The sequence below is a fragment of the Helicoverpa zea genome, chromosome 31, assembly GCF_022581195.2.
Source record: "Helicoverpa zea isolate HzStark_Cry1AcR chromosome 31, ilHelZeax1.1, whole genome shotgun sequence".
In the NCBI taxonomy this organism is placed as follows: domain Eukaryota; kingdom Metazoa; phylum Arthropoda; class Insecta; order Lepidoptera; family Noctuidae; genus Helicoverpa; species Helicoverpa zea.
The window spans coordinates 3407004-3432557 of NC_061482.1; the positions used below are offsets into that span (position 1 = coordinate 3407004).

The window sequence follows — 25554 nt, forward strand, 5'->3', positions numbered from 1 at the left end:
TCCCGTAGAGTTAGGAATGAAATAGAGGTGTCAGTTAAATAAAATAAATGCTCTTCAAAAATTCTTCAAGTATTAAATTTATATAAAAATAACTCTTATAAAAATACAGTTAGGTATTTTGTCTTCAAATACAAACTAATATTTAAAAATAAAATAAAAGGGGTGCTAATTAAACAGGCTTCTTTTTAATATCATTATTCGCCCCCAAAAATGTATGTTGCCTTCTAAATTACTAAGTCAGCCACAATTAATAAAGCGTCGAGCATCTAAATAATACTATCTTAGCCACGAGTTATCTTCCACTCTAAATACAATTCAGCATGATGGTTATTTTTTTGCATCTTTTGTAGCATGCATTCTAACAGTAAACTTCTTAAATACTATTAAATGACATCATAAAAATATTTATTTACCTTCTAATTTTTTAACTCGTACCTACTGAGTTTTTTGTTTAAAATATAACACATCCCATATTAATTGACCCAGCATGGAAGTAAGCGTGCAACATGCAGCAAGCATAACTTCTGTCACGGCTCCGGCGCTGCGGGGCTCCGGCGGTCCCATGCGAGCTTATCGTCGCAGATGGTTTTCACGCTCACCACCGCAGCTTCGGCTTGCTGGCCGGCCGAGCCGGCCAGCCTCAGCCGCGGCGGCGAGCGCTGAAACTACCTGCGCCTCAGCTCGCAGGCCGCCTCGCCCCTCCGCGCCTACGCGGTTTTGAATTGCACTCTAGGGGTAGGGCAGACAAGACTACGTGGAGTCGGTTTTGCAGCGATTCGTTTTCGTCACTAACTTCAATTTTTAATACAATTTTTAATTGTGTGTAATTTGAGTCTTAAAAATTAAGTACAATTTTTGATTTTATAAAAAATTAAACCGTCACTTATTTTTGCACGTCAAAGAGCTGTGACACCGGGAGTTGCAAAGAACATTGTCTTTTTTGACGTTCTACCAATCAGCGCGCAAGATGCATTCCGTTCTACGCCAGTTGACAATTTGACCGCTCTACATCGCTCTCGATCTTACAAAAAGACTGACCAATCAGGGAGAGCTTTCGGACAGTTGACAATTTGACAATTTCTCATCGATAGATTATAATATAGCGAAAAATACTGCGTTAAATTGCAATCAGGTGTTACGGTTTACAATAATTCGACAGTTTACAATCTCTCGAGATAGATTGTAATCTAACGATGTTTGTAATCTTACGGTGACATATACAAGAAAAGAAAGCCCCCCATAGTAACGGCATGCTTAAAAATCGTTTATCAAACAATTCGACAATATCTAAATAACAAGAGAAGTTATCCTACTAACATTATAAATGTGAAAATTTGTGAGAATTTATGGATGCATGTTTGTTTTTTTTCCACGCAAAAGCGGTTGAACCAATTTGGTTGAAATTTGGTGTGTAGATAGGTGGAACCCTGGAACGCACAGGGTGCTTTTTATCAACACACCACGCGGGCGAAGCCGCGGACGGAAGCTAGTAGGAAATAAAACTCACAAAAATAAAGTCATTCAATCAAGATATTTTTTTATTTCCAAATGAATCATCATGTCAATAAATATAACAGCCTACACTAATACAATTTTACTTTTTGTTACTTACAACTTACAGGCGCCAACTAGCAGCTACGTGCGAGCTTTGTCTGATTAATATAAAAGGTTTTTTAAATATCCATAACCATGAGCGTACTCAGGGGACAAAGGGCCCCCACTCCTTTTTAGGCATGAGACATCATAAGATTACCCCTTACTTAACACTTCCCGCAACGGCGCAACGGGAAGGAGAATGTGTCAGATGTTTGCTGCTTAAAACCCACCAGTTCTTTCTGGACCCCTTTGCGTACCAGGACCAAGCTAACAGTTTCGAAAAAGTTTCTTGCAGACTCCCACACTATATTTATAGTAATTCGCGCTTTTAACAAAACAACAATACCAGCATTAAAACATTATATTAACATAAAAAATATGATTTGCCCCCTCCAAAACCTGGTACGCTCATGCCAATGATTTAAAATAAAGAGTATGCATAATATTAACATAACAGGATACAATTACAAATTAAAATAAATAGCCCATAATAGTTACAATTAATATGTCATTGAAAGTAACATCATTCATATATTTTTTTAAAGAATAATTATTTAAAATACAATCATACAATTAAAATTAGAACACATATTATTGAATTATAAATATCATATATTATTACATTTTTTAAAACGAGACCAAGAGAGTATCATGGCACATGTTTGCAGTCATTGGATATTCGGCTGCATGCCAGTTACAGCTTACAATTGAGCGATAGCTGTTTATATAAGCTATTTCACATGTGTGATATATTATTTTTATCTGGCCTTCATTTTTGAGTTTCATCATTCTCGCCATACTTTTTAACCATAAAAGCTTTTTGTTATTATTTTAGGGATAAATCATACAATTTCCATCTACAACTTTCAATCTTTGATCGCATGGAGGCCTCAAAGGTAGTTTTATGTAATACCAAATATTTCGTGAACCAACTTTAATATCTACTAAAATATAGCTTACATAGCATTTACAAATGTAGCAATAATAAGGCTCATTAGCTCCAATTTAAATATATCTGGTCTGATGCGCGATTTATGTAGATACTAGGTATACTGCTTTGAATATTGGTTTTGCTTGTAAATATACTATATAGTAACATCATTTAATTATAATCTGTTAATTGGCGATCACATTGTGAGTATTACAAATATTGAACATTTTGGGATGTATGTTTTGATATAAATATAAGTGGAATCATATTTAAAATCTACTAATAATTATTTTTGTTTGTTAAATAGATTGCTTTTTATTTTATTGCTTTCTTTATAATAAACAATGCACTTGTGACTGCCTCAAATTCTATAAAAAAATAGATTACTATTCTTAATGTCAGATTTTAAAAGGCGCAAAATGCCTAAGATACAATTACTGAATATTTGTGCTAATTCTGTATAAAATTACCATAGTCATACATAGGTATATACGCCAGTACAGGTCTATACTTCACAATTTCAATAACACTGTAATGTATTTTCTAAAAATTTACATATTACACTACGTGACCGATCTGACCAAGGTCATCAATTGCTTAAGACCGAGCAAAGTGAAACGACGACCAGTGGGCGCGGGTCACATTTTACGTACCGGATGTTCAAATCACTTTTAAATACGTTTCTTGAAAAAAAAAAACATTGGAGTTGAATCCTAAACGATCGACCACATACGGCTGACTGGCGTCTCTGACACGTCAATAGTACGGGAAAGTATGGTATTATAGAAATTCTAATTCAATTCTTTAAAAAAATGCCGAAGAGATAGTGATGGATTTACGGCCGTTAGGCGGAGCAGTAAAGTGGTACACGACACACAGGCCGTCTCGGCAGTACTCCTGACTCGTACGTATGACTTTTGACGCATCAGCACCCCGAGTCTATGCAGCATACATGGCAACAAATAATTTACGTTTCAATTTGAAAAACAATTATCGAATTATTCTGCGATCTTACACTTATGAAATCCTAATGAATAAGAGATGATATTTCGTTGTTAAAATGATTAATATATTCACAAATAGTAACCTTAAGAAACCTACAAGTTTCTTAATTGATTCTCATTTTCAAAATCCACTTTTAGAATGATACGATTCTAATTATCAATTGAGGTATAAATGCACCAATAATTTGTCTAATTTCATTACAATAGTCATTATTACTTACAAATTTTATAAATTACCTACTTAAATAATAATGGGCGCCAGCAATAATAAAAACAATAATATTCTTAACACACACAAAAATATGTTTTAACACAAAATTGACGTCAGTTTTAATGTAAATAGGCAAACACATTTGATTACGGTAAACGCGTCACCGAGAGGCCACGATAGCGCGTCACAAAGGCACTCAATGCAATGCTGATATATCACAGGCAATGTTTGATTGCTACCGCCATAGCTCTATACTCTAATATTACTTAACCTACAGATGTGATTGTCCAGCGGCGCAATCAGGCGCGCTAGTGAGGCTTCTCGATAAAATAACTGAAAGGCACAGGTTATCGTTTAAAATGTTTATGAAGGACACTGCCTAAGGTACTCGGGATCGAAGTAGGCGATGGTGACCGTCATGTCGTCCCTGAAGGTGCGGCTCACGTCGGCAGGCAGGCTGAGCAGGTGCGCCAGTCTCGAGTGATCCACGCCGTACTCCGTGCCTCCAATAGCATGCCTGATAAGATGAGTCGCAGCATTCTTATCTTTAGGCTTACTCTTCAAACTTTCTTTCCTATGCGACAAAAGTTCATCAATGGCACCAAGTTGGATATTTTTTTTCGGCAAATTTAGTGGATTAAAAAAAACTTTTCCTTTCATATGCTCACCAACTAATTTGACAGCTTGCAATGGTGACATCATGTCCCAGAGGCCATCTGAAGCGATTATTAGAAACTGGTCTCTTGGTGTAAGACGATGGTAATAGACATCCGGCATCGCTGTCAGATAAGGGGGAGTGAAATAATTTGCAGGTACTGCTTTAGGCCCTATAAATGGTGCGGCTAGTTTATTTAAAAGATCTGCAGGCCATTTATATCTGTAATCTCCTATGCTCCGTAGTGGTGCTAGCTCTCCAAGAAGCCTGTCTCTTCTTATTACGGTTTTTCTTTCACTATCGGGATGCTCATTCCATATTCTTTTAAGTTCATCGAAGTTTTCGGCGTTGTGCTCTTTGGTAATCTTTTTGGCTATCCATTCGTTTTCGTCTGTCATAGTGCCCAGCACCGCATTACAATCGCCCACGTTAGCAACGTGCAGATTCGGGCCGTCGATGTGCGCGACGCACGCTACCGCCCCTGAGAGGGCCACGTACAGGCTCCTCGGATTGACAACGCCGTTTGCTTCGTAAGAATCAAGAACCTCTTTAGATAAATCACTATCTAATCTCATTATAGCTCTCTGTAACGACGCCTCAACATCTACTTCTCTAGGTACTTTGGTCAGCTCTGCTAAATATTGCTTGAAACTATTACTGTATTTATCTCGTAAATCTTCTTTCATTTCCATCTGAAATCCATATAATTTTTATAATTTATTTACCAAAACATATGACTATAATAAAGAATAAATAATGAGCACTACACATAACGAGTCATGTGGCTGATTAATACCTGTTATAATGTCAAAAGATAAGAGAGACCAATAGGAAATCGCTGCCTGGGAAATATTTTATTAAGAAACAATCATAATTCTATTGCTAGTTCAACTGTTTATCAAAATACGCAAACGATTTCACATGGATTAATAATAGGTTAAATAATGAAAAAATGTGTACCTATATTTACCAAAGAAGCTAAGGTTTTGGTAGTTAGAGCACCGAATACAAAATACCTTCTTGCAAAACACAAATACACACTGCATAATGGCTTTCGGCTTCTCAATGCGTCCCTGACCTCACCTCATCATGAAGAGAGCCTCATTACTGTAAGAATTTGCTGGATGCTCTTGGCCATTACACCATTAGCTATCCCGATAATCCCCACAAAATCTAAGTGAATAAAATGAACAGTCTACGGGTTGAACTGTTGAACAACTAATTAATAGTAGTACTGACAGTGCCATAAGTGCGAAAAATTTTCTCTTTAAAAATCGCTTAACTGCATGTGCGCTTAACTCACACTACCTCTATACATGCATTGAACAATTACACTAAAACGTATATATTTTTTTGCATTTTTCAAACTTTAAGAACAATTACATAATTGTATGAGTCAATGTTTAATTTTTCAGCTGCCCTCCGTAATTTGTCAGAAAATGAAAGAAAAAAATACAAAGACACATGTATGAGTGTATTATTCTCAATCGCTGTGGCTCAATCGCTTTATGTAAAAACTAAATATGTAAAAGCAAATAATAGAAAATCTGACTAAGGTGTTTGTTAGTATTAGCATATCTTACCTTATCATTAAATGTTGTCACTAATTTATCTACTGGTAAGCCACTTTGTTGAAACGATTTGAGGACATCCGTTGGAAGAAGTGAAGCTGCTATGTAGTTGAACAGTCGCTTCGATACCACCTGGGCGCATTGCGGCCCTCCGTGCCCATCAAATACACCCATCAGAATTCCTGAAAATGCAATCATATTATATAAATATAAATAACTACATCCTAAAACCATAATTTTAACTAAGAGTTCAAAACTTTAAGAAATCCATTTTGTAATTTGTAGTTCAGTGATAAGGAGTACAGAATGATTGTGAGAACAATTGCTTCATAAAACAAACTAATTAAGAAGCGAATTTGTGAAGAGAAACATCAGATGCCATAAAAAGTTATGTATTTCTTTCTTCAGTTTCATTAAAGCCATGTATTCACTGAGAAGCAATTGTTTATAAACACTGTTTCAGAAACAAAATCTACGTGTTTCTGAAACAAATAATTTTGTTTCAGAAACATATAATTTTGTTTCTGTAAACACTACGTGTTTATCGAATGTTTCTGTGCTCCCCACCCGTGGCGGGGAGCACAGAAACAAATCAGTTGCGCAACATATGCATACAAGTGTGGACGCGTGTTTCATTTGTTTATAAACGCCAAATAAATGTCTTCATAGCAAGTAATTTCTCTTTTCTTTTTCTTGTCTTTTTACTAGAAATGGACTTATGCAAATAAATGTAGGCACCACACAACAACACTACTTCCTCGGGCGACATATTGTAAACATCTGACGGTGTGGAGGGCAGTTTCCGAAACATTGTTGCTGTAAACATCTACGTGATGTTTCAGAAACTGTGTATCTGAAACATTGTTTCCCAGTGAATACGTGGCTTAAGTTATAACTAGCTTTCGCCCATGGTTTCACCATCTCTCGAGGTACCTGGATGAGGGTTATCAATAAAATCAAATTGGATGAGGTATATTCAAGTTTCATGGGTGCATTGATGTCTGAAACTCACAAAATAAATCTCTTTGTTTTATGGGAAATCACCGAATGACCCCTCCTGCTGTAGGTGCAGGGTGAGGGAGTGGCAAACTCTTACTGGCTAAAACCCAATGTTCCCATTTATATACTCGGGCATTGGTGACTCTTTAGAACAATCGTGCAGCTCTGGGAAAAATAAGCCCCTGTTGCATAAGTTGTATAAGATAATGCAATAATGTTTTAATACCTGAAGACATAGTGCATGTTGCTTCACATCTTGTATCTTCAATAGGATGATTGGAAGCGAGCTGGTTGGAGTCGTAAGCCTTAACAGACCCTTCAGTGAATTCCTTGTTAAATTCATTTTTCCGCAGTATGACAGTGACCTGGCAAATCAATTAATTGAAAATTTAACATTAAAAATTGCAGGCTGGGCTACACATCGATGAGTTGATTAAGGCCAACAATGAAGTCTGATCGCTGAAGTCTGTAAATCGGGACAATAAATTAATAAGACTCCTCTTGAATTTTCACAGATGATGCATAACTAATATTAACACCTATTACTAGTGAAATGGGTATATAATGGTGCTCCCATAAGGTTATTATGAATCTGAAGCATTTTTATTATTCAATGAATGAAACCCAAGGTCTTTGGCAGTCATTACGGCCAGTCAGGAAATCTGACAAGCAGTCTTATTAAGGGGTATTGGGTTGCCCAAGTAACTGGGTTGAAGAGGTCAGATAGGCATTTGCTTCTTGTAAAAAGTAACTGGTAACAAACATAGTTGGGAAAAGGCTAGGCAGATGAAATGAAACTGACCATACAATGTGTACCGATCTCAAGATAAATGAACATTTAACTTCCTGGAAAAGCTTCTTGTTTTCAGGCAATAATACTTAGTGAAATTATAATACTAAATTGACACCAGAAGTATTTAATGATCAGAATCGTAAAGATTCATGATTTCAGGAACATTTTGTGATAAGTACTTTTATGAATCAACTTACTTCTTGTGGAGAAGGGAGAATCGTAAGACCATCCTTAAAAGCTTGAACAACATCTGTTTGGCGTAACGAACTACAGGCACTAGCTTTAAATAAACATTTCTGGTTGACAAAATTGTGATTTTTGTGAACGTTATTCAATAATAATTTACGTTTCGCGTTCAGATCTAACTTTAAACACGAATTCACTAAATAATTTATATATAAACTATTCATATTTATGCGAGCGGCTTACTACAATAGCCGGGAGTCAGGGGCATGTTATGCAAGCATTACGAATGTATCAAAATAATACCTAATAATTTCAATAAATTCTAGAATAATTTTAATTCAGATCACTGGCCCATTATATGCATATAATCTTTAGCGTACTGAAGTAAGTTTTTGAAAGTTTCCAATATACATTTTCAATGGAAAGAACTAGGAATGGCAAAAAAATTTAAATAAATAAAACCTATTGACATTTAATTTTCAATCAACCTCAAAAACTGAAAACCAAAGATACTCGCTCATGCTCGCCGCTCGCTCACTATGGTAATGACTGTGTGCTCAAAAACTTACTAAAATAAATTGTTGCGAATGACGAGCGAATGACCTTAGTCTGTTAAACTAATTGAATTATTAGAAAGTTATTTTGCTTGTTACATCACATCAGCTTATACCCTAATCAAACCATGCCAGAACATTTTATTCCGCGAAGTCTACACGCGATCAAAGGGTGGTCCCACAGTTTTATTTTCATTAGGTATTTTACTCTTTGCTTTTTGGCCTTTTGGCCTGACCAATACTTTGGCCAAAGATGAGCAAAAGAATTTGCTTAACCGTCCATCGTGGCAATGCATAATTTCGTCTAGGGAAAGCCATGGTATACTTTTCATAAAAGGAAAGAGGGATGCGCCCCTTAGGCGCTTTCTAGACGATCAATTGAATTGCACAGTACGTAATACAAATCGTGCAAAATGGCCCCAATGCATTAATTGAATAATAAAAGAGTGAAATTCAATTTTGTTAGCCAAATTTTATTCAATTTATTTCGTTTATTTAGTTAGTTAAGTCCATATACTCAGTCTCTGTATTGGCACAAAATATTTTTTGTGTGGTCTTGGGAATGAAACTAGAGTAATACAGCAGATTTAATGACTAAAATTTTGACTATTTCATAAGTATACAAATTTCTTTAAACAATTAAAATGAATCTTGTACATACGATGTAGCAAATAAAATATTTATCTGCTTAAATATGAGCTGTAATGAAAGTGATAAGAATAGTGTCCACCTCAGATGAGAAAATGAACCAAAAACGTTAGCACACAATATAACGCGTAGATATATATATGCAATCTAAAAAGGGAATGTAGCACGTCATATTAAAATATTATCATTCTTTGGTTCGTTCCTTTCTAATTAATAATAATAGTTCTATATCCCCTTCTTTTACATACTATTCTAAAATACTGTTATTAGGTACGATTTTTTAAAGACGTTTGCCTTATTTATGTAGAACTTATCAAAAATATGAATAGAATAATGCGCGCGCAGCACTAAGTACCAAAATACCAAATACCTAGCCATACAAGTGAGTATGGGGGGTAGGCAGGGGTAGGTGCTATCCTATAAATCCATAACGGAGGCTATTCTACAGATCTTCCAGCAAAAAAAAAATAATCCTTAAATTAGGTATATGAAAAGTTAGAATAAATTTTATAAATATATTTTTTATTTTATTAAGGTTTCTGAAAGTAGTAAATGACAAGAATAATATTTATCAATATTATGCATACTTGAGAGAGGATTTAAGAATAGACGCCATGAAAAAAGAAAGAGAACGCATGCGCAATGCGCATGTCGAATTCGTCATTCATCGTTCGTTCGCTTTGGCCGACATCGCGGAGCGGTCATTTTTTCGTGATCTGCAATTTTTGCCAACGAGATACTAAGCTTATAATAATACAAAATGCCTAACCAGGTGTTAACTATAGAGCCCCAAAATGAACTTAAATTTAAAGGTGAGTACCCTATCTCTTTATTTCGGTTAAGCTATAAACCGCCGCATTGAAACTTGGTCGCATACATAGGTCGCGAGCTAGCTGCTGACAAATGGAGTTTCTATTTCCAGATATCGGCGTTTTGTCAGGGTGCGGTTTTTTACGTTTTCCTCATAATTTGCTATTAATCGCTTATATTACTATTTGTAAAAGATGCTGAGTTATATTTTACAAGTGTCTATTCTATAAAAACGAAATTCACGAAATATTATACATGGATTACCTTGGGTCTCACAAGTATAAGTGTACCTAGCAGCTGTAAGGTTCCGTTCAGTAATGGTTTCAGAATTATATTACCTAGGTGCATTAGATATATCGCATAGATTGATTAAAAATACATATTCACACTGTCTGTTAGCAGTGGTGATTGAAAATATCATAATTACATTTTAATCTATATTTTTGTTAGTCTACTTATTTTTCTACAAATATCCTACTTAGAAATTTGTATTTTGAAATCAAAAAGGTTCTCCAATAATGAATGTGTTCCTGAGAATAAGTTTTTTGATAAAACAGTCCAACAATTGTTTGCTTCTAGTAGCAAACATGAATCATTACAATACTAGTTAACCACTGAAGTAATATGTATAAATTTAGGAAACAAATTAACATTTTTCTCGTTTTTCATCAAATTAATTAAGCTAGCTTGCTTGTTATGCTTGTTGAAGTTTAATTTTGCTTGTGACATATTATATAGTTGAAGTATTGCAATGAGCAATATAATAGATCTAAACATTTGTTAAGACTGTTAGGTTACTCATGAATTTATTAATATTACAGTTAGACCTAAATATCAGCATAGTGATTTTGTGAAATATTAAAACTATTTCTTTCAAATTTGCAACTTTTTCACAATCATTTGATCTAAGTTTATCAGTCCTGCATTTAAATCAAAGCTCAAATTTCATGATTTTGTGTTCAGAATTAACAATTTAAATGATAATATACTGAGCAATCAAAGATAAACTGAATATTCTTGTTATTGGATAATATTATATAAGGTTGGGTTTCAAGGATTTTTATTGTCTCAAACAAGTAATCTTACAATTTCACTTACATTTGAATTTTTTTAAGTGTTTAACAATTTTGGGTTTAAAATAATTATGCTTATGCCGTGTTAACTATGAAACATATTTAACTTATGTTGTGGGATATTAAGCAAAAATAACATTTCAATCTCACTTACGATAACCATAAGTTAGCTGCCATTTTGTCGGTTGTCGACTACATATTAGTAATCACATTGCAGATTACAGAGAAGTAATTTCTTTGGCAGTACACATTACACATTGTTTATGAAAAAAACTCATGTTTTAATGTTATGTTTATAGCAATGCTTAGAAGTTTTTACAAAATCAGTTTCTATTGTTGATTCTGATCAAGAATCAGTATTGTGTGCAGTAAAGACATGATGTAAATGAATCATTCATGTAAACATGGAATATCTGAATAAATTTTTGGTGCATGTTTTCATAGACATTTAACATTGCCAACTATACAATGCCATTTAAGTACTTTAAGTACCGAACAATTGTTGGATGCTGGCTGCATGTTTTTTTTATGTAGCTGCAGGAAATACATACAAGTATTCAGATAGTCTAGTATAGTATATATGGGATAAGGGCAGGAGGATGATGAGTATAGAGAATAATCTTTCTGGACCAAATATTTTACACAATTTCATGCATCATAAAGGGACATTGGCACAAAGGTTAATAATTGAAATGGATTAAGAAGAGTATTTTTTTGTGCAAATGCTAACAGTGACAACATTCTACTTCCAATACTGTTTCTAAATACAAATGTGTGTTAATTTTTGTGAACATACTATTTTACACTAATGATAAAAATATGTAATCTGCATCACCTGCATCTTTAAAATGTTGTAAATGAAGGCTACTGCTACATTTACATATAATCTCAAAAGAAATGAATTACAGTTCAAAATGTATGCACATTTGTATACACATTTCATATACATATTACATTAATGTAATATATGTATTATTAAATGACCATATTTCTTAATATTGAACATTTGGAAATTAATGTTGTTGGCAATCTGATTGTTACTTAATAATTATGATTTACATTGTGCTAACTGCATAAATTATCATGCTAGATAGATTGATTTCACCGGTTTTCAATTCAATTGTAAGTTTTAACACAAGTGGTATAATCTATATTTGTCCGTTTTTATGCAAAATGGAACCACTCGACAAATTTCATTTTTTACTTTTTTTGAAGAATACTAATGTAAAAGTGGTCTAAATTCTTATACAAAAAAGAACCACATGATTTCCCCCTTGGAAAGAAGGTATATTAAAATTTTGTATAAGAATTTAGACCACTTTTACATTAGTATTCTTCAAAAAAAGTAAAAAATGAAATTTGTCGAGTGGTTCCATTTTGCATAAAAACGGACATTTATAGTACACATATTTAAATAGGTACGTTCTTACGTCACTCATTGTTCTTTTTTCATAAGTGAATCATTAAATTGGAGGATTATAACAGAAGGCATGTATTAAAGCGTTCTTTATAGTAAGGGCATAGTCTATGTAATCTTGTTAGCAGCATAAATGGTTGCAGTAATTTCTGTTATCACTTTGATTAGCTGGCTTTTGTGCACATTGTTATTTTTAAAATTTTCACTATACACATATTATATTTATACCTTTTGTATTAAAATTAAAGATACATTATGCAAATGGATATACTTAATTTAATCTTTATTTATCAAAAAGAATGTAGTAACATATTTCACTATAGATTTTGATGACCTTTAAATAAAGTTGAGTAGTACACAAATTAATTATTAATTGGGAGTATATTATTCAGCTTTTACTGTTCTCAATCAGATGTGATAATGAGACAATAGAAAGTATAATTATTATGTTCATTTGTTAATTAAAATGTAAAATAATGAATGCCATGTTTAAATGTTTATCCAAATGTTGTGGGTGCATTCAAACATGACTGAATAAATGCTGAATACAAGCATTAGTTCAGATTTATACCTGACCTTGTTCAAGAGTACTATCAATGAGATCAGTGATTGTACTTGTAAGGCATCTCGACCAATGATACTACCATACCTCATTGTATTTGTTAATTGCCTTTGACTATTTAATGGTTTTGAATATTTGACAGCTGATGAATACCTACACGTCATTTTTAGTTCTGTAATATTGAATTCTTCTATTCTCAGTATCAACCTTACTACTTATGTGTTAAAAACAGTATAATATTAATTAATATCTATCCATACCACTATTACAATTTTGATAATTTCTGTTTTTAAAAAAGTCATGGATAATGACTTGATAATGAAATAAGTTATTTTATTATTGTCATCTATCAAAATCGACTGCAATTTACTATCCCCCTTACTTATAAAATCACTAATCACCTTCTAAGCAACGTTTTAACTAATCTCTACTTAAAGTCTTATGTAGTGATTAAATGTTAGTTAAGACGTGCTTAAGCAACGTTTATAAGTAAGAATTTTCTTAAACAGCCCTTAAGTATTACTTATTATTAATTCACGTTTATAAGTAAGGCTGTATATCTATTACGAATTTATTCTGTGAATGACTATGTAATGCTTTATAACTTAATGTTTTCAGATATTTATGATTTGAGCACAGGGTTACATTATGCTGCTGGACACCAGCGGCATAATTGTTGCCATTTGTGCTTGCCCTCAAGGATATAGTCATTATTATTGATTATTTTAGTTGATTATTCAGGACTGTTCGAGCAAGGGTGCACTACTTACATGCGATTGACTAACCCTTCAAATGATACAGTACTATTCAAGATAAAAACTACCGCCCCAAAGAAGTATTGTGTACGCCCTAATTCTGGAGTGCTTGAGCCAAACTCTAAAGTGGAAATAGCTAGTAAGTTCTTTAAATTTACTTTACAAAAACTCTGAATTGCTTGCAAAAAAATATACAAAAAATGCATTCAAGAATTTTTTTAAAGGGTAAGAATACATACTCAGGTTTAACAAAGGATTTAAATGTTGCATAAACTATTTTCAGTTACTCCCCAGCCTGTGTATGTTGATGCTAATGAGAAACATAAACATAAGTTCATGGTGCAGAGCGTGGTTGCTCCAGAGGGCAAGACCAACATTGATCAAGTGGTATGTTTACTTGCTTCCAACAACTTATTGATTCATCATTTCAGCCATGTAGGAGATTATTTACAGAACCTACATAGCATCTCAGGTATACAGCTCAATCAAAGCATGTGCTATATTTACGAATTTGTACAAAAACTACCAAGTTATATAAGGAATATCTGAAGGAAGCATAAATTATAACAAACTTGCAATAATTCTTAAATAAATAATTTTGTATTCATTATTTCAGTGGAAGGAGATCAGTCCAGAACAACTTATGGATTACAAGTTGAAGTGCGTGTTTGAATCTCCACGCGGCCTTAATGTAAGTGTGCAAATCGTTTAACGTTTCCATGTCTTCATGGTAAATATGTGTAAATTTTCGTTTGAACTAATTTTTGCACTGTCTGTAGGACGCCGGTGACAACGTCGCCCAAAACGAAGTGACCAAGAAACGCGTCGCAGTTGCTGACGAAGCGAAATCTTCAACAAAGGTAATGTTCTAACATGTTCTTAAGACTTTGGGTGTGATGTTCAGTAGAGTTCCCTTTCTACATACATCTGTAGAAAGTGTCCCTACGGACTAGTTGAGTGTATGTTTTCTTTTATGTTTTCGTTGTATTTGTGAGCTTCATCCATTTTTATTTGCCCTTTCGCCAATCAGCCACGTAGATTCGCGACTAACGCTCAGCATAGTTTCCGTATTCATCAGTAGTCATGAGACAATCACGTCGTTGTACCGTTAGTGATATATGAATATCTATGTATCATATCCATACTGGATAATATTAGTCCGAGCTTGGCATGTTATTTAAATTGTCTTACAGGATGCCGTAGAAGGTCTAATCCAGAACGAAGCAAAGCGGAGGGATGATGATCACACTACAGGCGTGAAAACGGTACCTGATAATTACATTTTTATTCAAAATTATTTCGATCTACAGACACTGTTATTTTTAAACTCTAAAGTCATTTCGTCTTGTGTGCGCTGATGATTTAGTATGCGTCGCATTGATAAAAAAATTGTACAAGGCGAAGTCAAAATTTTCACGTTTTTTTTTTTTTGTAAAATGACACTAAGTTTGAAGGAAAAGTATAGTAAGCATTTGCACTGCAACCATCTATTGCTAACATAAATATAGATTAGCTGAGTCGTTAGCTTACCGTATTTTGTGTGTACGCATACGTCCAGACATCCTCGACATCCCATTACCCACAACACACTGTATATTCACTATTATTGCCCTCAACTGCATGTTTATCATTGATTTGCAATAGTTTATTCATTTATTTTTATGTTATCATATACGTAAGTTTATCACTTGACTAGCCTTATTTATATATTTTTTTTATTATCGTTATTTCAGACTTTGGCTTTCCCTAAGTCTGAGAATGCGGAAACTGACTTGCAAAAGGCGACTTTAGAAGTTATTGTTTTGAGGGAGGAAGAAAGCAAATTAAGACATGAAAATCTGCAATTAAAAGTGAGTTGTTATTTTATGTTATTTTTTGTTTTATTATGACTTTTCTATCTTATTACTAAGTAAAATATATTCTTTTGTTTATATTAAGTATCTGTTAAGAATGTCCTTATATTTCCTGTAGTTGGTTTATTAAGAGCGTATAGTTTTCCTTTAAATTTGACACAATTGGCAAAAATCGGTATCTACTGAAATGTGCCACATGCACACAAAGCGAATCTGACGAGTTGTACAAGTTCACTGTGCTGAGCGTAATCACAACAATCCCTCGGATTCGGCACACCATTATTTGTTGTTATGTCCTGTTGAATTTTTTGTGAACATGTCTTCATGAGGTCGTCTGCTACAGCCACCTTTTTGAGTGTAGAACATTAAACTTCCCTCTAGTTTGTGATGCTGGAGATGTCGAGAAAATAGTGGTTTATGCCTGAGTTTTTATTGTTTTATTTCTTGGGGATATAAGATTTAATGATAACACTGAGAATCTTAATAATTTTGGAAATATAATTCTAGCAGAAAATAGTAATGGGGCTTTATGAAAGTATAACAGGCTATCTAAGTTAAAGTTTTGCGTGTTGCGATTGGTTCTCTGTGCCTTATGTTCTATGCGAATTGCTATTCAGCGATGTTTTATTGACTACGTATTGTGATATCTATGTTGATGCAAAAAAGGCGACATTTCTAAGAATCAGCCTCCACTCAGATAAAAAAAAAATACGGAATAGGGTTAGGTTAGTATTTTGAATTAAGTTTTTGATGGCCAAAATAGCTTTTGCTGTTAAAGCACCTGATCATTGAAGGATAAAAAGAGCTACTAAGAAAATGAAAGGTGCCAAAAGTTAAATATGAAATAGTAGATTCTCTTCACACAGAATCTTTCTATACATCATAATATTATAAGTGCGAAAAAGAGTTTGTAATTTTTTGTTATGCTTCTAGCAGTCGAAAACTGCTTAATCTATTTAAGAAGAAATTATAACCTTACAGGCGGACAAAGGTTTCTGTTTACCTGGTTTCGTAAAGTGGTCAATCCGTAACTCTGATAGAGTAGTATAAACGAGTAAAACTCGGGAAACGGTGTCTAGAATAATTGCAATTTTTTTTTGTATGAAAAACGATAATGTTGCCTGGGACCAATTGTTGCACTGAGTCAGTCAAATCACATAATGATATCATCATCTCCCGAACTTTTTCCAACTATGTTTGGGGTTGGCTTCCAGTCTAACCGGATGCAGCTAAGTACCAGTGTTTTACAAGCAGTGGCCACCTATCTGACCTCCTCAACCCAGTTACACGGCCAAACCGAAACCAATACCCCTTGGTAAGACTGGGTGTCGGACTTACTGGCTTCTGACTACCCGTAACGACTGGCAAAATATGTTCAGTGATAGCCGGGACCTGCAGTTTAATGTGCCCTCCGAAACAGTCATTGGTGTCCAAGATATACTTAGATTGTATATACAAACTTAGAAAAGATGCATTGGTGGGTGCCTGGTGTAGAATCAAACCCACTCATTCACACTTGAGTGGTTGGTTCTTTACTACACTAGTTCACCATGCCAGATTTTTCAAAATCTGTTAGTACTGACCTATATAACTGTTAAACTTTAGTTCCTTTGCCAAAAGCACGGCTGGCTCGGTGGGTCTATAATCATCATCTGATAAGCTCAAGTGTCAGAGTTCTCTCTAATCCGTCCGATGTTTTATTAATAAGTCTGATCGGTATTTTTTTTTTTCAATTTCATGTTTCAATGATATTATTTATTTTCAAACAATAAAATGGATTGTTCTGTAAAGTCCATTACAATTTACCATAGGGCATGCAATGTATTAAATTCAATTAAATAACTTGACGGAACGGCTGTTTCAACCATTACTGACTGCGTCATATGAATAGTTGGCATGGAGATGCTTTACCATAATAGGGGAAAAATATGATGGTTTATTATTATGGACTAAAAACTTGGAAAACAGAAGATTATTGAGATGAATAATAGCTGTGCGATTACGTAAAGTCAGGTGATGGCTCGTGACAATAGCCATATTTCGTCTTTCAGTTGTTTTGATTGTTTTAATGCGAGAGAAATTTATTTAGAAAGGAGGAACCGCGTTATATTTAAACAATTGAATGTGAGACGATCAAAGCATGCAGATAATAAAAACAAAAATATGACAAATGCAACTGCAATGCGAATGTTGGCTTATGCAAGCCTTAACGCGTTGCAAGCTATGTGTCTGTAATAACGTGGTACATATTCCGTTAGCATAATAAATGTTTCTGTCTTTATTTGTGTACAATACAAGTGTAGATGGCATATATGTGATGTGGTATTTCAGGAAGAGCTGATGCGCCTGCGCCAGTCGGCGGGCGGCGAGGGACGCGTGGCGCGCGCGCACTCGTACGGGCCGGAGAAGAGCGCGCAGGTGGCGCTCATGCCCTGGGTGCTGACCGCCGTGGGCATGGCGCTGCTCGGCATCATCATCGGCAAGTTCCTCATGTGAATGGCCAACTAAGCCCCGCGGTCACCTTGACATCGCCTCACAGATACCGCTGTTACACCGCTCCCGATGCATCCCTCTCGCACAAGGCAGCTTACATTTCTTTATAGCGAACCTCCAAAGCTTCCGTCACTTGTGTTCCTTGAAGAATTTAATGTTTAACTTGATCAGTCATCCTCTCATGTTACTAACATAAATGATTTAACTTAGATTTTTTATAAACAGGAATTTCATTAAAATCCTCTGAATTCAACAAAGGCTATCTATTTGATTATACTTGATATTGATATAACGTTAAAGAAATTCCTATTTCCATTTTAAATAGTTGACATGTTTGTTAAACTGTTATTACTTATTAAATTGCTTTACCTTATTCCAAGGCAACCAATGTTTTCCTGTTAGTTTTTCTATTATTTGATAAATATCCAGTAATTTTAAAGCCAACCCGTTTTTTGACGAAAACAAGAACATCACAACAACTTTGTATATATTCACTGTTAAAATTATATAAGGATTTTCTTAACATTACCTCTTTGAAATACTCTCTAGTATTTATGCCAAGCCATTCTTCCGAAGCTAATCATACCGGCCCTTAAGATTTATTTACATTTATCCAAAGCCAATCATTGCCCTGTCTTTCAATAGTAATTTGAGTGTGAGATAGATGCCTCAGGTGGCTTGTAGAACGACTCACTGAGCGGAGTTGCTCGACACGACATCGTGTCGGCACCCGTCGCTCGATTTACCTGCAGTTGTACAATCCACCCCTAGAATTGTTTATAGGAACCAAACGTCTGATTGTTCATTTATGCTCATTGCTCCTCTAACCGTTGTAACTATTGTCCGCGACAGGTTGACATGGCAAGTTTCTAGTGATGTGCCATCATATATTTGATTAAAGCGTATTAATAAACGTTTATTAAAGTCAGCTGTAAAGGCCTCATCCTGCTTATAAACAAAGTGATCCTATAAGGGTTCCGTTTTTTCCTTTTGAGGTACGGAACCCTAAAAACGTGAGGTGTGAAAGTAATTTCTCTAAATAGCAAAGAACCTATCACAATCAATATTAAACTATCTCATACTATTGCTTCCACGAGGTCAACGCGAACTCGTCAAGCCCTAAGATGCACATTAACCTGACGCGGACCACACGAAGTTTTCGATTGTTATTAACTCGCATAATAATATTAAAGAAACTTACAATAGAACTTAGCAATTTACATGTTATTTCATTATAAGCAGCACTACTTATATGCGTTTCTGTTTAACATAACGCTGGGACTGTTCTATCTTGTCTTTGTCGCTTGACTGCAGCATAAGTATACCTGACTTGTATCTGTTGTCACCAATTGTGGATTGGGGCATTTTATTCGGATCGACTCGTTCACGCGTCTGTTCGCCCCAATATACAACGTGTTACAAAAATATATAAATAGTAAATTATCATAGCCAAAAACATCGCACATTTATCTCATTTTAGTAATACATACAATTCGAAACATATTAAACTATTTCTGTAAAGTTGCCTTTTTAACATAAATTTGTTTGATTTGATTCAATGAAAAATTTAATCTTTTTTTATTACGTGGGGAATCAAAATCGATATCACGATTTAAAAATAATGTTAATTGACTCTTTATAAGGGGGCCATTCAACCGCCTTTCGGTTTCACGGGCACTTTTGTAACACCTTGTATATACAGTCAGATATATAAACATATATATATAGGCATATCTACCTTGTATTCGATATTGATATTAGATATATGACTATATATAATCGTGAACTACAGCACGGTGCTGTCAGTTTGTACATTATAGTTACGCATTTTTATTAACAGTGGTATGATGTCAGGGCAGTAGATTGGTCAATAGAATTATTATAATATATATATATATTATAGATATTTTATTTTGCGTAGTTTATTTACTTATAATAAAGTTGTAGCTATTTTTCTTGATAAAGCTGGAAAGATCTTATGCATATTAAACGTGATGTAAATGTAGTATAGCATGCGATCTTTTACATTACAATGTCGACATAATTAATTTTTGCCATTAAGAAATGAGAGTAATTACTTTGGCAAGGTACCAATAATTTATCAAGAAAACTGAGTTACTTTATGCGGCTTGCCAAATGTGCTTGTCGGCATTTATACTAAATTGATTATAAAATTAGTGTAATCTTGTACACGTTCTGTGACAAAGCAACAATTTACAGCTTTTGAATAAAATACAAGGTAATGATGGATACAGTTGACGAAGTTGTATTCAATGTCAGGCACCAGTCCCGAAGAAGCAGTGTGCTTTGTGTCATCACTTACACTCATAATATTGTGTGATCAGAGAAACTTGATTGCCACTGCTTTGTGAAGCCGTAGAGTGGGCACGTGTGTTATGTGAGGTGCGTGAAGTGCCATCAGTGGTCCCCAGTGGGCCGGTGTCAGCTACACCCTTCATTGCCTTAAGTACACATAGATTTATAATGTAGTCAAGGTTTTTACAGTATTCAGAAATGTTTTAAGAGTTTTGGAACTGTAGTTTGGTGCCTCAAAAACATGGCGTATTAGACTAAATTGGAGAGATTGTTAAGCCACCATTGTTACACATAATGTATTTGTAAAATTATGTACCATTATAACTTTATTAAAAAGACCTTGAGGTACAAACTACATAGATAACGAGTAATTTTGGAAAAGGTTTTAAATATTTCTTTGATTTAGTGAAATACTCATGCATTATTGTCGAAAATTAAATTACTATGAAAATAGTTGAGGTTAGGTATACCTAGCCTCAAAAATAAAAAAATGTAACTACGGTATTTTATTTTATAGTCAGCCGTAAATGTGCAGGCAATAACTTAATACAACAAAAAACATTGTTATCAGTTACTACGTTTTAGGATAATCCTTAATTTCTGTTTTTCTATGTATATTTCATCGTGCATAAATAAATATCATTTTAAACTAAACAGATTTATCGTTAATATAATTATTGGCTTATAGCAAAACAATCTGTGTGTGAATAAACTTACGTCAAATATACATTACGTTGTGCAAAATATAAATGTTAGTACTACGTATTGTTAATATTATTTATAAATAATGAATGTAAGCATATGTGACTATTCGTGAGGACACACTAAACGTTATCTTCTTATTCCGGAGCCCTGAGCTTAAACATACGGCCATTTACTTGAAGTAGCGCAAATTACGGCACTGTACACACTGAAACCACACTGTATAGCGCAGCACGCACGTCACCTGTAATCTGCGCTGCACGCATTCGACGACTAGTGCATGACGATGTTCTAGCTAGACGCATGCTCGAATTTACGGCTGCAGCGGCAGCTTTCATCATCAAAGCGTAGCGTTGGTTTCAGTGTGCTATTCGCCTCAAATACATTATAGGTACCGTACCTACATCACAATATTAAGTCATTATGTTTGGTACGTAGTTGTCGTCAGACATACAATATCCAGCATTGAATACTTAGGAATTAATGTAATATATGACGTGTTAAGTGGAAAACATAGCGTAATAAATCATACTTAACTTGTATTTTGGTGTAAAAGTGGATGAAATTGTCTTGTCATTATTTTCAACTTTCTACTGTGGCTTTTGAAATGATCATATTATGAGCCCGTAGTCTCAATTAATTCATTTGTACAAATTCTTAAAAATAGATATTTATATACTTCCATCATTGAACCTTGGTAAACATGTGAGAAGTTACAGTGTCAAGCATCCCCGCGAAAGTTGCCATTTGGGTTTTATTTGTGACTTACAAGAGCATATTGGCTGGTTCCGATCTGTAAGCAATATTCACATGACGATGTTATTTTATAAATACATTCTGGTTAAACTTTGACATCAAAAATTTGTTAACAACGAATTTTAAGTTTATTTATTTTAAGTGCACAGCGGGAGTGACAAACAGTGAGGATACTCGCTTTTATCAAACGATTTGTTAAAAATACGGCCTGGTCTGGCCTTAGCTGAGCTTTACACTGTTTATCGTAGTTATCATATGCGACAATCTTTTAGAAATGGACTAGGTATGCAACTCCTTTATTTATTACGAATATGAACGATATTGAAATAACTTGTTTTGTTATATATTACGATTGATGTAGTATTCATATTAAAGCTCAGCTAGTGTCGAACTGAGATACGAGGTGCGAAGTGAGGATTGTATGAGTGAAAAAATTGGTAGTACAACCGTGGCTCAGTTTGAACCTCACGGCTACTATTCCATAATAAAATAGGCGTCATCATGTCATGTTTCATAGCACATTTAATCGTAGTTTTGTGTCAATATATTTAGAAGAATTTCACTCTTGTTTATGGCATTTTTACTTTTCATTTGTGGTGGTTTTTTTAAATAATTAATGCCTATAAACAGAATGTTCCAGTGTATTTTGTGTATCTCTACATCATCTAGGTAAGATCGGACTTAACATGTACTGTACAGACAAATAAGAACTTGACCATTATTATGTATTGCATGTAATTGCCTAAAACTTTATACTGAATGTGTTACCAAAGACAGCCCTCAGTCAAAGGCTGTCCAAACCACTGGCCTCGGACCGCGTTCGGTCACCTCTGTGCGGTCCGCTGAGTATTTTTAAATAAAATTTTAATTTCTAAAGATCTACCGTCTTACTACAAAAACTTTTAAACGTCAGTTTAAGACTTGTCTAAAAAAATGTCAGATTATGACGTTGAATATGGTTCATTTTGCAGCCACAATTTTTTTAGACAAGTGTAAAACAGATGTTTAAGTTTTTGTAGTAAGGCCAATAATGTTTAAAAAAAACTTTTTTTAAAGGAAAGTGAAATAACGAGCATAAAATTAATGTGCCCAGATCTTTTGGGGCGAATAAATTTACTTCAGCGTCGGATCTCTTAGTTTCTAAGCCAACAGAAGATATTAATCTCAACAACATCGTACATATTGAGATACTATACATTTTTTAACTGGTAAACAAACTTTAAAAAAATAACTTGTATTTATTTATCTACATTAAAAAGCTGTAAAATATATTATATAGAAGCAAAATTGCTGAAAAAAATAATTGTTTTTTTTTTTTGTATTTTAACTGTTCTTCTACAGCCCTCCTACCTGGCCCTCAAACTAACAAAAAATCTCATTGTTTTAAGTAATTAAACCTTATTATAGACTGGGGTATCTTGTATTTTCTAAGGGTTCATTAGCTGAGCCGTAGGCATAGGACGTCCAATGCTTATGATAGGCTTCCCGCATGAATGAAGAAATAAGATTATTTATTTGCTTAAAGGATGAAAGTAAATTTATTATGCACAAATAAAAAAACATATTGTAACTAATTTGTGCGGCCCTCTAACTTATTTAGCGGCTTGTATTTTCCCGCGATCACATCTGGTTTGGACAGCCCTGACTTAACAGACTCGCATTATGTAAATGCTAGACCTACTTATAACAAGAAACACAGTACCTACCTACTTGGGCGCATTTAATTTCGTTAGGCATTTTTTCAACTCAAAATGTGTTATATTTTGTATCATAGAAACATGTTAACATGCATTTTTTGGTATTGACGATAGATAGACTATGCAACATAGCGGTAGTGTGTTCTGTGAAATAGCCTATTGAAATTTTTGCATCCATGTGTCATAAACCTGCAGATCTTCATGTTATTTTTAGGAGATGATGTATTGGTATAAGGACATTTAATTATCAATGCGTAGGGTTATTTTTAAATTAACAATAGAAAACTTTGAATTAATTAAAATTTCCGTATGGTATTGTTGTTATATTGTACTATTATGCTATATTGTATCGTTTTATCTGAAATAAAAGACTTAATTTATGACTACCATGTGTTTTTCTGTCAGTCGAAGTACAGGCCCCAAATAACGCACAAAATTATAGTAATTTCCTCTCGGAGAATATGTTTTAATGTGACCGATTCAGCCAGCAATTTTTTGTATTTCTTACCTAGGCACTGAAAAAGTTCCCAATACGCTCTTAAAGTCGGTGTCTAGAGATTGCTGTTAACTCCCAGAGCCTAGAGCAGTTTCAATTGATATATTTATCTTGTCTCCACAAAAAAATACTTGATTGGCGATATATCAACTAACTGTTCTATATAGAGGTATCTGTCTATATCGGGTGTACTATGCCAAATCGAATAACAAATAATCGAATATCAATTGATCGACCACTATAAATCGATATTCTAAATACTCGAACATTCATAATATCGAATGGTTATTATATCGAACATTCAATACATCGCGCAGTCTTATACATCGAGTGTTCAAAATATCGAATGTTCGTTTGATCGAGCGTTAAATGCATCGTATATTCATCCTATCGAAAAATCCTTATTTTTTATGAATACAAGAAAAACTCAAAATTTATGAATAAATCATATTTTAATGTAGTTTTTATTATTATTTAACATTTTTCTATCGCATTATCATCCCTTTTGCCTCTTTTTTGTAAAGTAGGTCTTCCCAATTCCGCGTTTGCCTTTTCAATTCACACAAAATTTTAAAATGTACCTTTAAAAGATAAGAATTAAAGATTAAAATGTGATTTATTAGTAAATTTTGAGTTTTTCTTGTATTCATAAAAAATAAGGATTTTTCGATAGGATGAATATGTTTTGCATTTAACGCTCGATCAAACGAACATTCGATATTTTGAACACTCGATGTATAGACTGCGCGATGTATTGAATGTTCGATTTAATAACCATTCGATATTATGAATGTTCGAGTATTTAGAATTTCGATTTATAGTGGTCGATCAATTGATATTCGATTATTTGTTATTCGATTTGGCATAGTACACCCGTCTATATCTACGTTAGCTGCTATCGCTAACCGTAGAGTTCCCTACCCTGCACTTTGCTCCATTGTCGGTTCTGATATGGACGATATGGTAATATAATACTTACCTAAGTCATAACTTATTTGGGTGTAAATATTTCGTCAATACGAATGAAATAAGAACTAAAAAGTGGTGATTGCTGTATACTGGGGTTTTTCTGATTTTCATCATCAGGGGCATTGCAAGATCCAACCTCGATCATATAGACACCCAATATACCTACGTACGTTATACGAAGTTTTCATCCGATCCATGGTTATAATTTTTAGAATGACCTTCGATTTCTCAGGGTTTCCATGATCAGATCCTGACCTAATGACTATGGAGTCAAATTGTAAGCATCGTCATCATCTCAGCCATAGAACGTCCACTGCTGAATATAGGCCTCCCCCTTAAATCTCCACAGATACCTCTTGGTGGCGACCTGCATCCAGCGTCTTCCGGCGACCTTTATAAGGTCGTCTGTCCACCTTGTTGGTGGCGTGTAAGCATACTCAACATATAAACACTTCCAAATAAGTCGAGGGGCCTTCGTGAAATCGAGTAACAAAGACAAAAAAAATG

At 34.2% G+C, this 25554-nt stretch overlaps 2 protein-coding genes across 5 annotated transcripts; one reads left to right on the forward strand and one right to left on the reverse strand.

Annotated features, from left to right (window-relative positions):
* Positions 1-1512: 1512 nt before the first annotated feature.
* On the reverse strand, positions 1513-8927 carry LOC124645057 (pyruvate dehydrogenase [acetyl-transferring]-phosphatase 1, mitochondrial). 2 transcript variants are annotated; one of them, XM_047184796.1, is made up of 5 exons: positions 7958-8925; positions 7194-7332; positions 5981-6150; positions 4411-5089; positions 4162-4316 (listed from the first exon to the last, which is right to left on the reverse strand). In XM_047184796.1, the coding sequence occupies exons 1-5, from the start codon at positions 8168-8170 to the stop codon at positions 4303-4305; spliced, it is 1215 nt and encodes a 404-aa protein (XP_047040752.1). In that variant the 5' UTR covers positions 8171-8925; the 3' UTR covers positions 4162-4302. The 2 variants fall into 2 exon arrangements, with proteins under 2 accessions (XP_047040751.1, XP_047040752.1); XM_047184795.1 differs by having other exon boundaries at positions 1513-5089; positions 7958-8927.
* An 869-nt stretch (positions 8928-9796) lies between these two features.
* Positions 9797-23968, forward strand: LOC124644731 (vesicle-associated membrane protein-associated protein B). Of its 3 annotated transcripts, none has more exons than XM_047184226.1 (8): positions 9797-9960; positions 13752-13904; positions 14049-14152; positions 14382-14456; positions 14545-14625; positions 14959-15030; positions 15499-15615; positions 17950-23968. In XM_047184226.1, the coding sequence occupies exons 1-8, from the start codon at positions 9909-9911 to the stop codon at positions 18112-18114; spliced, it is 819 nt and encodes a 272-aa protein (XP_047040182.1). In that variant the 5' UTR covers positions 9797-9908; the 3' UTR covers positions 18115-23968. The 3 variants fall into 3 exon arrangements, with proteins under 3 accessions (XP_047040182.1, XP_047040181.1, XP_047040183.1); XM_047184225.1 differs by having other exon boundaries at positions 9800-9960; positions 13740-13904; XM_047184227.1 differs by lacking the exon at positions 14959-15030 and having other exon boundaries at positions 9800-9960; positions 13740-13904.
* The last annotated feature ends 1586 nt before the right edge of the window (positions 23969-25554 follow it).

Coding starts and splice junctions, on each gene's coding strand:
- LOC124645057 (XM_047184795.1), bottom strand. CDS start 8,170: ATGAATAGTTTATATATAAATTATTTAGTGAATTCGTGTTTAAAGTTA. Junction 7,333..7,957: donor TTCTCCCTTCTCCACAAGAA/GTAAGTTGATTC, acceptor TTGATTTGCCAG/GTCACTGTCATACTGCGGAA. Junction 5,090..5,980: donor TGACAACATTTAATGATAAG/GTAAGATATGCT, acceptor TATGGATTTCAG/ATGGAAATGAAAGAAGATTT.
- LOC124644731 (XM_047184225.1), top strand. CDS start 9,909: ATGCCTAACCAGGTGTTAACTATAGAGCCCCAAAATGAACTTAAATTT. Junction 14,457..14,544: donor AATCTCCACGCGGCCTTAAT/GTAAGTGTGCAA, acceptor CACTGTCTGTAG/GACGCCGGTGACAACGTCGC. Junction 15,031..15,498: donor ACACTACAGGCGTGAAAACG/GTACCTGATAAT, acceptor TCGTTATTTCAG/ACTTTGGCTTTCCCTAAGTC.